The 14,762-nt window shown below is 35.2% G+C and overlaps 1 protein-coding gene across 2 annotated transcripts in view; it reads left to right on the top strand.

The window, feature by feature from the left end:
• DNAJC13 (DnaJ heat shock protein family (Hsp40) member C13) overlaps positions 1-14,762 on the top strand; it is a 115,654-nt gene that overhangs the window by 2,834 nt on the left and 98,058 nt on the right. For both annotated transcript variants that reach the window (XM_069475424.1, XM_069475423.1), the window contains exon 2: positions 12,564-12,644. In XM_069475424.1, coding sequence (XP_069331525.1) covers positions 12,577-12,644 — 68 coding nt within the window. In that variant the 5' untranslated portion in view covers positions 12,564-12,576. The remainder of the gene's footprint in view (positions 1-12,563; positions 12,645-14,762) is intronic.

Genomic DNA, 14,762 nt, shown 5'->3' with positions numbered 1-14,762 from the left:
TCCTAGAAAAGATTGGAAAGACCCCTGGGGAGTATCTGTTGTGCAGACCTAGAGAAGGGGAACAGCAGCAGAGCTTTCACTAGGGTCAAGAAACTGATTCTTTCCCTGTCTTTTCTGTGGAACAAAAGCTTTGGTTTGGGGGTTAGGAGGAATCTCTCCTGCCCTGTTGGTGAACATTCATTGGGCTGGGGGTGAACAAAGAAGGGGGAAAGAATCTTTTGCCTGGAGGTGGGTCCCTGATTCCAAAACTACAGCCAGGGGAGGGTCAGGAGAACCGAGAAGGCCACACCCCTGAGATCCAGTGACATAGTACAAGACTTAGACTGAACTTTAATCAGAACAAGAGACCGTATCCTCTTACTGCTTGCCACCAAGCTAAGAAGCTTCAAATAACAAGTAACCACAGAATGCTACTAGGAAAGGAATAAGATTATGCAAAGCACAGCACAAAAAAATCAGACTGACATTGCTCTAGTAACCATCCCCCACCATGGACACAAACTCTTGTGTATGTGTATGAAGCCTGTGGTACACTGAGGATAACCATAGCAACAACAGATCATTAAACAGCCCAATCCTAACTAGATTAACACAAACCCTGCACTAAAGACCTCAAACAAAAGGCATGCCCATTTCCAATCATAAAAATTATTCACCTCAGTCTCCACTGTGCTACATAATATGTACAGGTTTTGACAAGAAGTTGAGGCCTATGAAAAGGAAAAACAATTCCCAAGAGAAAGCAATTATCATGATACTTTTTTTTTTTTAAAAAAAAGCTTAAAAACAAGAGCACTGTTTTGTACATGTTAAATACTATAATAATTATGACATCTTGCCTTGAAAATGTTTGCTTGTGGCAAAGAGCATTGGAAGGAGTTTCAGCTTGTGAGTAGTGAAAAGGGGAAAGTTATGTAATGGAATGGAAAATAGTAACAACATATATGTGAATGTGTGCAACCAAGGGGGTTGTGTTTTGTGAATTCCTGTCTGGCTCAGTTTAGTGGGGTACAGTTTTCTACATTCACCTAGTGTGTGTTGGGGACAAAATCACACATAAAGAAATGTGGAATTTGTGTCATCCAGATTGTTCAGTAATATATCAATCCTGTTGGAATAAACTCACATTACCAGAAGAGCATTATGGAAGAACTGACTATATGCCTTTTAATATGTAAATACTTGTGTGATTACACCAAAATGCACAATGAAGAGGCTTGTTACCTTTGCATTGAACCAGTTTGTTTTTGACAGAAATGTTGATGGGTACAGGTTTGTCCTATTGGTGACTCAAATACCACAAGTGGGATTGTCATTAGCCTTGTTTTCTGAAATGAACAAGATAAAGTATAATCTCTTAATTTACATTAGTGTTCCATTCCTGGAAAATCTGTGTATATTAAACCCTGCTAAATGTACTTCAGTTTATACATAAAATTGAATTAGATTCTGGGATTACTTCATTATAAATAGGCTTTTATCTATGTGAATTACCACTTGGACATTTGAAAGTCATATGTCGAGGTTCGTTCTTCAATCAGTGGGACTGTCTTGTACCGTGAGGGGTATCTAGCCCCATCCACTAAATGCTAGTAGTGCTCCCAATCATAGTACCTCAGATGGGGTGACATCCCACCCTTAACCATCATATAGTTCAAAATTTTCATCAGTGGTTTTTAACACATTTTTCTGCTTCAGCAGTGTTCACATGCTCAACATTTGTCAATCCATAACATCTCTTGTTATAGGGAGTCATTTTTAATCGTGGAAACCCCTTTGAGAGTTACTGATTTAGGGCAATGGTCCTCAACCTTTTTGGCACCAGGGACCAGTGCCAAAGACAATTTTTCCACTGACGGGTGAGGTGGGGGGGCGGTGAGGGGACGGAGGCAGAGCTCAGGCAGTGATGTGAGTGATGGGGAGGGGAGCAGGGTTATAAGTACAGATGAAGCTTTCCTTGCTCACCCCCCTCACTTCTTGCTGTGCATCCCCCCACTTCCTAAGTTTCATGGAAGACAGTTTTTCCATGGGGGAGGAGAGGGAGTACAGAGCTCTGTGGCCTGCCCCTAACAGGCCAGGGACTGGGGTTTGGGGGCCACAGATTTAGGGGATATCTTTGTAGCAAGTACCTTAAGCCAACATGGTTATGATCATCTTTGCAAATTTAAGATACAGTTACCTATGCAAAGGTAGATTTAGTTGTGGTTTGGTCAATAAAAATAAACATTTAACTTGCTAGTAGTTCATTTCAGATGCTCAACTTTATTCAACAGCCTGCATATTTGAGTTTTACTTGTACTTTTATGGACTACTCGAAGAGTGATCTCTCAAACAATGAGGTCAAAAATCAGTAGGATTTTGTAGTTGCAGCACTCTTAAGTTGCCCGTAAAAGTAGAACCACTGCCTAAGCAGTGTTCATATATTTAGCACATGCCCAGTGGTAATCTCTTTGCAGTTGATTAGTGCTTGATTTTTTAGTTAACAGAAAACAAAACCCCTAAAGCAATCTAAATTATTTTAGTGTTCTCATTTTGTCAACTAAAGTTGCCAGAACTTAATGGAAGGATTGATAAGGTTATAAGTGTAGGAGACTTTCTCTAATATTTCGGGAATTCTCCACTATGTATACTAACCTTTAAACTCTTATACGTGGTTTTCTGACTTGTACTGTATTCCTTCGTCATCTAATGCTATGAGGTTTCTTTCCCTCAAACTTCCAGTCAAGCTGTAGAATATATTTTGAATGTTTATCAAATCTTAGAGCAGATAAACCATTTTTTCCCCCAAACTTTAGAGCTGCTGGGTTTAATTTTAAAAGTGGAACTTTCCTTTTTTAAGGTAATTTGGAAGTGTTCTCTAAACTGTAAAGTATTAGTACTATGAATAATAGGGATATGTCAGAAAGAATTAAATAAGAAACCTATGTTACTGCTATTTTGTATTGGGTGAAAGGGAAATTGTAGCAACTTAAACTCCTTGTCTTCTGATAGTATAAAGAGAACAGTGTTTGAATATTAAGATGCTTACTGTAAAACTTTCTTCTATTTATGTTTGTTATAGGCTTGGGAAATTTAGTCCCCCATTACCCCATTATACATTTACTATAATGATAGGAAAAACAAGAAGTTAGAACAGAGCTGCTGGAAATCTCTTTACCGTAATAGACCAAGATTATTAAATGCCTGTTTGTAAGCTGAAGAAGAACGTATTGAACTAGTGTACTTTGTTCTTACATAAGCCAAATTATGCTTCAAAGATAACATGAAATAGAAATTAGGTCTGGAAAGTTATAATAATGTGTACAAACTATATAAAAATATGTAAATGATCAATACCAATGATTTCAAAGAATTGCTTAAGCGAACACATTTCTGAAAAAATTTTAGGTGAATATTACAAGGCATTTTTAAATTTTGCAAAAGGAAGAAGCATCACAATAATATATCTTCATAGAAAAAATGTTAATTTTTTTTAACAACAGATAAAGGTCTGTTTTTTCAGAAATAAGAACTATATTCCCTCAGATAAAATTAGCATACATGTGATGAAAATAGATGAGATAGGTCTCTTTTTTAATACTTGATTTCCATTGTTGAATAGGGAAGGTTAACCTCTGTGTTGTGTATGTTCACTTCCTCCTCCCATTAAGTGCTTCTTCAGATTTAGGGGTTGCTTTGGAATTTCTCTTGCCCTTTTATTCCATGAATATATGTCTAGTTTCTAACTGAAGGAATCAAATTTTTAAATAAGAGATATCTCGGATCATTTCACCTAACCTATCGTAGTGGAAGTATTTTAAAGTTAATTTTTGATGTGGCAGACAATGCGAACACTTCAGTATTGTAACTTCGTGGTAATTATTTGGAGATATAATTGTCTGCTGAAGTCTGATATTGCCACTGGCTTTCTTATTCTCTAACAACATTTAGCTTTGGGGATATCAGGTTCCTCAAGTTAAGGAAGCCTAGAATGGAATGTACTGAAACCTTACTTTGTGATCTATTTATGACTGTTTTAAGATTCCTGCTGGTATCATACACATTACACATACTAATTTGTTCATTTGGAAGGAAATACTTTTATGTACTTGAGTCATATGTTACAGTGAAGCTAAAATTAAGAATTAAAGAGGGTTAAAGTTCATATGGCAGTTTCCTCCATACACAGCACATTCTATCTAAAACAATTTAGTTGTATAATAGCTTTTTAATCTCAGTAAAAATTAATGTTCTCTTGGCCATTTATATTTTTTACCTTTTATTGGGAGACTGACCTATTGATACGATTTACTCAGATTTTGAATCCAGTTACAAATAAAACTAGATCTTTAAGAAGCCAGCATAGGGATTCTTTCTTTAGTTATTACTCAGGGTTAGCCTTTGCCTTAACAATGGTTTTTTTTACCCTGCATTTTCAGTAATATATATAGTGGTGTGAAAAAGTATTACTTTCATACATTAGTTCCTATGATATGAATGTCTACTACATTTTTAGGTGTGGTTTTGTAAGCTAGCAGGTAAACAATGTTGCAGTTGTAGGAGAGTTTGATCAGAAAAGAAAGGCAAACTCATAATTCTCTCCCAACGTATTATAAAAATTTTCACCTACAGCCAAGTTGAAAGAACTTTACACCACATGTCCACTGCCAAGATTTTTACATTAACATTTTACTATACTTTATCACAAATCTGTCCATCTTTCCATCCATCAATCCATCTTATTTTATGATGCATTTCAAGACAAACTCACATTTTTAATTCATTACTTGAGAGCAGAGCTAATGATGAAAGTAAATTTTATTCTTACATTTTACAGACTCAAAGTGGGAAAATTAGTATGTTACTTGCTCTCTGCAAGTTGTCATGTTACTTCCAGTTGGTCATGTAAAATTTATGCTTTGAACGGGCAGTTAGCCTTGATTAATGCCAATTCCTTCATCCACTAGTGTATTATTTTTTCTGAGTGTACTCATTCATTCCTGGCTAAATGAGTGTCCTGTCTGAGCTTTTAGTTAACACAAGCCATAAACATATACTTAATTTTGTTGTGTGTGCAAATTCTTTTGCTTATAGCCTGGCTGTAATCTGCTTGGGTGTCTGTGGTGTTGAGTTCCTTCATCCTGCTTTTGTTCTTAGTGTCAGTTTGATGTAGGCTTCTGCTCAGTGGACTCTCAAATCTTGTGGTTTTGTGTCAAAATTATGTATCTTCTAAAAGATCATTCTTACTTTATCCATAAATTATCTTAAATGGATTGCCAGTATTACTGCCAGTAATAAATTGGAGAATGCAAGAATACTGTGTTATTTGAAAGCATGAAGCAGTGGAATTCATTGAAAAAGGTGAATCTAGCCAAAATGCCTGTGTTGCCCTGAATTTGACTTTTTAACCCTTAGTTCAGTTCTATCAAAGGAACAAACAGAAGTTGCAAAAAAGTTCTGGTGGTGATATAATATTAGGATATTGAATGAAAACAAGTGAAGCAGACTTGCAAAAATTGGAGGTGCTTTCAATGCAATTTAGTTACAAAGGGCACACAAATTTGAGTTTTTCCTCACTGAAAACAAGTGTGAGTCTTTGAGAATTTGAAATATGGGACACTATTGTAGGAATGAAAGAGATGAAGTTAAGTGATGATAGTTTGAGCAGTTAAATTGCTGATTCTGATACCCTCTAAACAACTGGCAGAATAGCAGATGGTGACGATACGGCAGCTACCAAGGTCTCATTCAACAGTTTACACATTTTGTACTTGGACAGTTTATTGTTATTTATAACATGTGCCTATAAATGACTGTTAGCTATTTCTTGATATTTGAGCCTTTTGATATTAGAAATTCTACAGATTTTTTTCATGAGTAATGGGAATTAATGGTTGCTTAAGAGTTTTTTCCTATAGGCAATGATTTTTGAACCACTCTTAGAGCTTATTGAAGAAATTTGTACTGAGAAAATATTAACTGGAGATTACATTTATTTTGTGGGGTGAAGTTTTCCCCCCCAAAATTTCTCAAACCATAGTTAACTTATAGGCATCAAAAACAAATTTAAAAATATTAGGTTGGATACATGTAAAAATATAATTCTAATAATTAAAATTTCAAATACCTAAGGGGGAGTATTGAAATTATAGTAAAGATTAACTTGTAATAGTATTTTGTAGGAATAAAGTTGAAATAAAGAGAAGCTGAAGTATTGGGTTATAGTTGACTTAAGATAAGTTTGAAAAATTTCATCTGTCATGATTATCTTGGTCTATCTTATGTATTTTTGCTTTTTAAAAACCATTTATGGGTACAGTGTGCACCATCTGGGGTATGGACATGCTTGAAGCTCTAACTCGGGTGGGGCAAAGGCAATATATGTAACCTAAACATTTGTACCCCCGTAACATGCTGAAATTTAAAAAAAAAAAAAATACAAAACAAAAAATGCATTTATGGCCAGGCTCCATGGCTCATGCCTGTATCCTAGCATGTTGGGAGGCCAAGGCAGGAGGATTGCTTGAGGCCAGGAGTTTGAGAACAGCCTGAGCAAAAGTGAGACCCTGTCTCTACAAAAAAAAAAAAAAAAATTAGCTGGTCATGGTGGTGCATTCTTTGTAATCCCAGCTGCTTAGGAGGCTGAGTCAGGAGGACTGCTTGAGCCCAGGAGTTTGAGGTTGCAGTGAGCTATGATGACACCACTGCACTTTAGCATGGGTGACAGAGCGAGATCATGTCTCAAACCAAAACAAAACAAAAACAACAAAAACCTCATTTATGGGAAAGATAAACTGTAAGGATAAAACAATAATGACAACAGCAATAATAAAATCATGTGCTCAGGTAGGTCATCCAGTTTAAGAAATATGATATATTGTTATAATTATTTTTGAATGGTTAAGTAAAAACTGATTAAATTGGTAAAACACTGTACTTTTGAAGGTAGAAATTCTAGATGATATACAATGAATAGTAGAAAGACTGAAACTAATAAAATATTTAGAGAAAATCAAGTAATGTAACTTTGCCCTCCAAAATGCCTTAAAAAGTACAGGTGGTAGTAGATTCTCGATAATAAGAAATAATAAAAATACCCAAATAACTGTTGTATATCTGAGATGCTAGATTTAAAATACAGTAATTATTATGATTATAGTTAATATTTTCGAGTATGTGTTCTTAGGTACCTTCCTAACTCCTTTCTTTATTCAGGTCATCTCATTTAGTCCTCACCACAGCCCTCTGGGGCAGTTACTATCCCTATTTTATAGATGAACTGTGATTCTGAGAAGTTCAGAAACTTTTGTTCAAAGTCATGCAGCTGGTAAATGGCAGTTATTGCTAGTCCATTTTGTGCCATAAGTAATTTTAAAAATGTACGACCCTTACCTTGATGATCATTTGAGTATTAAAATTACTTTAATGTTAATGTAGCTTGTTTTGCTAATCATTAAAAAATTGTATAGTATGTGGAGTAGCTGCTCTGGAATCAGTGCTCCAGTGAGATATTTTGAACTTTTCCGAGATTGAATTGACACTTGACTACCGTACCTGGAGGACCCCTTCACTCATTTTCTAGTGATTCCCTTGAAATTGTTCCAGCTGTCACTTTGAATGATGTACAGTTGGTACAGAATATTCTTATTCTGTTTTTATGCATTTTCTGTGCATTGCCATTATCTTCTTTAGTGAGTTATTTGTGTGTCTAGAAGTATCCTCATGATCTGAAAGAGTTAATGCAGTTCCTAGACCAATTGCCATTTATTGGATGAGGTGACTTGACCAAAAAGTAGTTGAGGTTTTACTGAGAATATAAAATAGTTTTACTTGAAAATTTGGAGGGGTTAATATTATACTGCTGGGAAATAGATCCCAGTCTCAGATCTCATTAATTTAGTTATTTTAAAAGCTCATGTTAGTTAAAATAATTGTTGAACCTCTCCTTAAGGTGTATCCTGAAATATAGATTAGTAACAAATTTTTGTCTTTATGTTTGTTGTGAATACTTTGTTAGAAAAATTTAAGACTTATGTATAGATGGAAACACTTTATAAGTTTATTTATAGATGGTATTTTTAGCTTTAGAGACTTCCCTTTTCTTTTATTTCTTTTGTCCTGTATTGAATATGGATGGTAATTTGTTTCACTGCCTGAAATTGTGGGTTTCAAAGTTATTTCTAAGAAGTACCTACTCATTTTTCCAAGTGAAGATAATTGGAAGTAGTTCTAAATTATTCCAAGAATATGTTCTCAAATAACAAGTCTAGAGTTATTAATATGTAGTCAGAATGGATTTATTTTGATTTCCTAAAGTGGAGGGAAGGTATTAAATCTTAGGGTAAGTACATAGAGTATGGAGTTACGCAGGTTGGTCCAGAGCCTGGTCCAACCACTTAACCAGCTGTGTGACCTTGGGCAAATGATTGATTTCTTTAACTCTGGTTTTCTTGTCAATAAAATGGGAATAAATCATCATACCTGTATCACAGTGTTGTTATGGGCACAAAATGAGATAAATGTGTGGTACATGCCTAGCCCCATCACTAAGGTGATGAGTACTCAAAAGTTGTTGCCTAATTTCAGAATATGTCATAAATTTTTAGATTAGAGTAACCTTGCCTCCTCAACTTTCTGTCTTTAATGAGTGTTTAAAATGGAAAAATGTTATCCTGATTTCCATTTTGAGGCTGTACAGACACTAATAATAGCATTGAATTATCTCATTATTTCTAGAGTTGACTTGGCTACTTAGGTGGGTGTCTCCTCCCTTCCTTACTTCTCACATATACCCCTATGTAATTATAACATGATTGAAGACAAGCTTTTCAGATAGAGGAGCAATTTTCTTCCATAGAGAAGACTTCAGTTTTACTAGTCTTTTGTTGGATGCACGCAGAGTAGCAGTATCACTTGGTACTTTCTAAAATATTAGAGACAGAGAAAGTTACGAGGTGTCCTGGTATTGGCCATAGGGAACTTCCAATGTGCAGAGAATTGAAGTACTACTTTTTTAGTCCTGATGTTTTCTGTCAGCATTTTAATCTGCATCAGGAATACAGTGTTTCTTCTAACAGGTCAGGTGGTTGATAGTTTACTTTTATATTAATGTATTCTGTCTTCTCTCCCTTTATCCTTTTGTCTGTCCTAACCTAAGAACTCTCTGAAGTATGATGTTTTCATCACCCCGAAGTTCATAGGTCCTTCTTGATATAAACTTATTTTAATTCCTCTCCTAAAAGGTCTGTTTGAGTTATGTATCTCCCAAATCAGTGATACCTATGAGGTCATTTTTTAGTTTTCTATTAAAAAATTCTTAAATTTGTTTTTTTAATTATAAGATTATTTTGCTTTTATTTCTCCCTTATGAATTTATTAGAGATCTTTATTTGTTCTTGGTCATGCTCTACATTCTTTATGGTTGTCATTTTAAAATCTTTATTATTTTTCTCTGCCTTTCATTTTAATTTTGGAGACCCTTAATGGTATCAGCCAATCTCTTCTCAAACACATTTTCTTTTTTCTCAGTTTTCCCAAGATAGGCCCTTGGTACGGAATTAGTTATTCTGATATCTGAAGTTATGGACAAGGAATACAGACCTTCACTCTTCAATATCACCCATTCACCTTTTTCTGTATTTCTTTCTCTTCCCTTGTTCCAATATTCAGTTATAGTATATAAGCGAAAATATTATTTGAACATCGATATTTGTACACTTTTTTGGTGCGTCCTCAGAGATACTACCCAGATTTCTTTCAGCAATATCATTTACTCAAATGATTCAGAAGGCAGGGTAAATGCTTACGGGGGTTAATAAATTTTAGTTGGCTGCCTGTGTCATCCCAGGTATGAAATCCAGAAACAAATAACCACAGCAACTTTCAGGACTATATTTAGCTGTCTCTGTACTCACTAATAGGAACATATCAGTTGACTGCAAGAAATTTCTTCTTGTAACAATAAAGGTTTCTCTAAACTTGGTGTTATTTGTGGTTTATTTTGGTATTCTTCAGAGCATGAATTAATGATGCTTTTCCAGAAGGTTTGACAAAACCCTATTTGGAAGAGAGCATCAAGTTTGAAGTAGACATCAGAATTGCCCATGGCATTGCTATATTTCATTCATTCACTCAGACATGTATTGAGCATCTGTTTTGTGTTAGGCACTCTTGTAGGCTCCAGAGATATATTCGTGAGCTAAACAAACTACCCCTCTCTGGTATTCTAGTAGAGTTAGATGAATAATAAATTGCACATTAGAATATGAAAGGTGCTATGGGGGAAGAAGAGCCAGGGTAAGGGAATGGGAAGTGTAGAATGAGGAGGGTGGTTACAATTTAAAACAAGATGGTTAGAATAGGCCTTATTGGGGAGGTGACATTTGAACACAGATTTGAAGGAGATATAAATATCCAAGGGGCAAGTATCCTATGTAGAGTACAAAGGCTTTCACTAATTGGAAATACAAAAACAAGTAGGGGGAATGAAGAAAGCAATTTCAAAATAGAGGTATCTTTAAAAATGTTTTTCCCACTAGGTATATACCTAAGAGAAATGAAAACACATGTTGAAACAAAAACTTGTATGTACATGTTCATAGCTATTTTATTCCTAATAGCCAAAAAGTAGAAACAACACCAATGTCCATCAGTTGATGAATGGTGGATAAACAAAATTGAAATATCCATACTATAGAATATTATTTGGCAATGTGGCCAGTGTTGGCAAATCCCTAGTGATAGGAGGTAGAGTAGTGGCTGCCCGGTATGAGCTGTAATGGGGAATGAATGCTAACAGGGTTTCTTATTGTGATGAAAGTGTTGTAAAAATAGTGGTGATAGGAGAGTAAGTTTGCTCGGTGTAGTGGCTCATGCCTGTAATCCTAGCACTGTGGGAGGCCAAGGCAGGAGGATTGCTTGAGCTCAGGAGTATAAGACCAGCCTGGGCAAGAGCGAGACCCCATCTCTACTAAAAATAGAAAAATTAGCCAGGCATTGTGGTGCGTGCCTGCTACTCAAGTCCCAGCTACTCAGGAGGCTGAGACCAGGGGATCATTTGAGCTCAGGAGTTTGAGGTTGCAGTGAGCTACGATGATGCCACTGCATTCTACCTGGGGCGACAGAGAGACCATGTCTCAAAAAAAAAAGAGTGAATTTATGGTGTGTGAATTATATCTCAAAAAGCTGTTTTAAAAATGTTTTTGAATGAAAATAGTTTTATTGTAATTGTGTAAAGAATACTTGCTGATTTAAAAAAATTCATAGTATATAAAGGTGTAAAGCAAGCTAAAATAAACTGTAATTCCAGCCATTCAGTTTGCATTACTGCATTGTTGACACTTTGGTACATAACCAATATTTTTTACAGTGCATTTCTAATTATTAAGGCTAGGGAGAAATAACCAAATCACAAAAGAAATAACCATATTAATTTTTAACTTTTTGTCTGCTTCATCCATGTTGAGAATTAACTTTTATTAAAAATGAAATAAATGACATAGGATTTTCAAAATTTATCATGTCTTTCATTAGTAGCCAGTTCCAACAATTTATCTTGTAAAATTAGTAAATTAAAATCTTCCATGAAACAAATGGATTCTGGATTTTATACACTTTTGGGTTACAGTCAACAAATATTGCACATAATGTTCGTTTCACTGCATGTGACTGTTAAGAAGCTCATTCCACATGCGATTCATCACACAAGTGACTGTCCTGATCTGTTCTATATCGTGTTCAACCAGAGGAGTCCACTATTCAAACTTACTCTCAATTTCTGTACTTACCTTGATGTGTCCTGGAAATAAACCATTTGCAGCTACACTTTGAGTACCATTGTTCTAGTATGTTCATACAATAGAATAGTATATAGCCTTAAATAATTTTCTCAATGAATATTTAATTCTATAAGAAAAGGTTAATATTCTTTGAAAACAGGTTAAACACAGTACAAATGACAATCTCAGTTTTGTTTAAAAAGCACAAATTATGTTTCTAAATATAAGAAGAAAGGCTAGAATGATTATCTTTGGATACTAGGATGAAGAATAATTTATGAGCATTTTAGATTTCTTACTATGGATGTGCATTACTTTCATAATGAGAATTATTTTTAAATTGTCTTGTTTATAGTAGGTCCCCTTTGAAGTGACAGTAACAGCAAAATGGCTGGCACTTAGCTCAACAAAAACCTTTTGGAATTGGTCTGACATTTTCAAACATTTTTAGGTGCCCATTGTGTGCCCCAAAGCATTGTTTGGTGCTGTGAGATTTAAAGATTCATTTTCTTTGTTACATTTTTTTGATTCTAGACACTGGGCATGTTGATAGAGGGCAATTTTTGTCCTCAAGAAACCCAGACCAGTGGGGAGAGAGATGATTAGGGAGATAATCACAATATGGTGCTGAAGGCTATGATAGAGAGTTGAATGGATCGGTCCCTGTCCTTAAAAACCTTGTGGTCTTATAAAGGATGTATGACAGGTTATAAAAGTTGAGAGTGATCGTACTACCTTTGGTATGGGAGATTCAGGAAAATTAAGGTTATGTAATGTACTAAGTTCACCTATATTTTTATCTTCCAGGTCTGAGCACAAAATGAACATAATTAGGGAAAATAAGGATCTGGCATGTTTCTACACAACAAAACATTCATGGAGAGGAAAGTAAGTATTCCTGATGATTTTACTTTTTTGTGCTTCTATCAAGTATCATTTAAAAAATTATTCTGTTTCGATATCTTGAATACTGCACAATTCAATAGTGTTGTTCAGCCCTTCTTTTCCAAAAACCGTATATGTATACTTTAAATGTAAATGCTACCTTTAGAATAAATTACTGTTCCTTTTTTCTTTTGACATTTCTAGTTTTCTATATCTGTCTTGGGAACGAGTTTGGTAAGAATTAAAATTGACAGTTAAAAAGTAAACCACCCTCTTGGATGCTGTCTGTAAATGACGAGGTTGTGCAGTAGTGGCAGATTGTTAGCTCTACAGCTTTCTTACCCAGAGACCAGCCTGTGTGTAATCAACACATTTTCTTATCCATTTGACTGTCAGAGAAATAATGCCATTTTAGTGAAGTTTGGGGCCTTTTTTTAGGCCTGTGACAAAATTTAAAAATTGAGTTTAATCTCTTATTTTCTTTGGGAGGGAGCAATGGCATTTTTTATTGGCTTCCCTAATCAGACCAAAGGTGTAAATGCTTTTGTTTCCTCTCTATAAGATTGGCAGTAATTCTTACCCCTCTGATCATTGTAATAATTAAATGAAGTGATATGAAATGTATGAAGGCTTTTAAATTATGCCTAATACATTGAGTATTCAGTGAATCGTACCTGTTGACCATTTCAAAAGAAGTTTAGTCTCTGATCTTTTTGAGTAGTAATGAATAAAATGAGTGTGTGACAGTTTGACAAATAGGTGACTACAAGATAAAACATGACACGTGCACAAAGCTAATAGCTTTTGTTCTTATTCTTGTCATTGTTTAGTTACTAGAGAGTGTGGTAACTTCTTAGGATTGTGCAACTTCTTTTTTTTTTCTTCTTTTTGTTGAGACAGAATCTCACTTTGTTGCCCAGGCTAGAGTGAGTGCCGTGGCGTCAGCTTAGCTCACAGCAACCTCAGACTCCTCGGCTTAAGCGATCCTACTGCCTCAGCCTCCCGAGTAGCTGGGACTACAGGCATGCGCCACTATGCCCGGCTAATTTTTTCTATATAGATTTTTAGTTGTCCATATAATGTCTTTCTATTTTTAGTAGAGACGGGGTCTCGCTCAGGCTGGTCTCGAACTCCTGACCTTGAGCGATCCACCCGCCTCGGCCTCCCAGAGTGCTAGGATTACAGGCGTGAGCCACCGCGCCCGGCCGGATTGTGCAACTTCTGAACTCTGTGGTGTTTCTGGTTGCATTAGCAAACTGACAATAATTTTGAAAGATTTGAGTGTTTGATTTTGTTGTCTTTTTACAGTAGTTAAGTTGGATGAACTCCTCCTAAATTAGAGGGCATAATTGTTACCCTGGTAGAATACTTATCTCTAATTTTTTTCCCCAGTTAGTTTTGTTGAGCAAAGTCAGAGAGAAAAATGGCATATCCAGGGTAGTATGAATCTTTTTAAAAGGTTTTTTGAATCGGCTTCAAAGAAAATTGTATATTTTTTTCCTCAAGTGGTAGATTTCCTGGTCATCATAATACAACTTCTGTTTTTCATAATGATGATGACATACTGATGCATTAATTCTAAAGAACAAACTTACTGAAATATTTTTTGCTTTGTGAGCTTGTCAGTAACTGTGATCATCTGGAATTTTTTTTAATGTTCTTATAGAGTAGTGACTAAGGCTTAAAATAATCCTCTTTTTTTTTTGCTTTTTTTGTAACAATTTGGAGCAGAACTATTTTTGTGCTGTTTAGCACAATTTCTTTCCTCCATTGATACCTTGAAACTTTTTTGTTTTTATAGCAACTTTAAGATATCACTTATATTCCGTAAAATTCACCCTTTTAAAGTATACAATTCAGTGGTTTTTAGTATATTTATAGGTTTGTGAACCATCACCTCTAACTGTTTTAGAACACATTCATCACCTCCCCCAAAAAAAACTTTCTCTTAGAACGGCTTACAAAATAGCTTATACTCCCCTATTCTCCCTCTTCCCAACATCTGGCAGGCACTAATCTACTTTCTGTCTCTGGATTTGCCTATTTGGACTATCTCACATAAATAGAATGATATAAAATGCAGTCATTTGTGATTGGCTTCTTCCACTTAGCATAATGTTT

Source organism: Eulemur rufifrons, chromosome 7 (assembly GCF_041146395.1).
Source record: "Eulemur rufifrons isolate Redbay chromosome 7, OSU_ERuf_1, whole genome shotgun sequence".
NCBI classification, from domain to species: Eukaryota; Metazoa; Chordata; class Mammalia; order Primates; family Lemuridae; genus Eulemur; species Eulemur rufifrons.
This window is presented reverse-complemented; position numbering and strand designations above follow the sequence as displayed.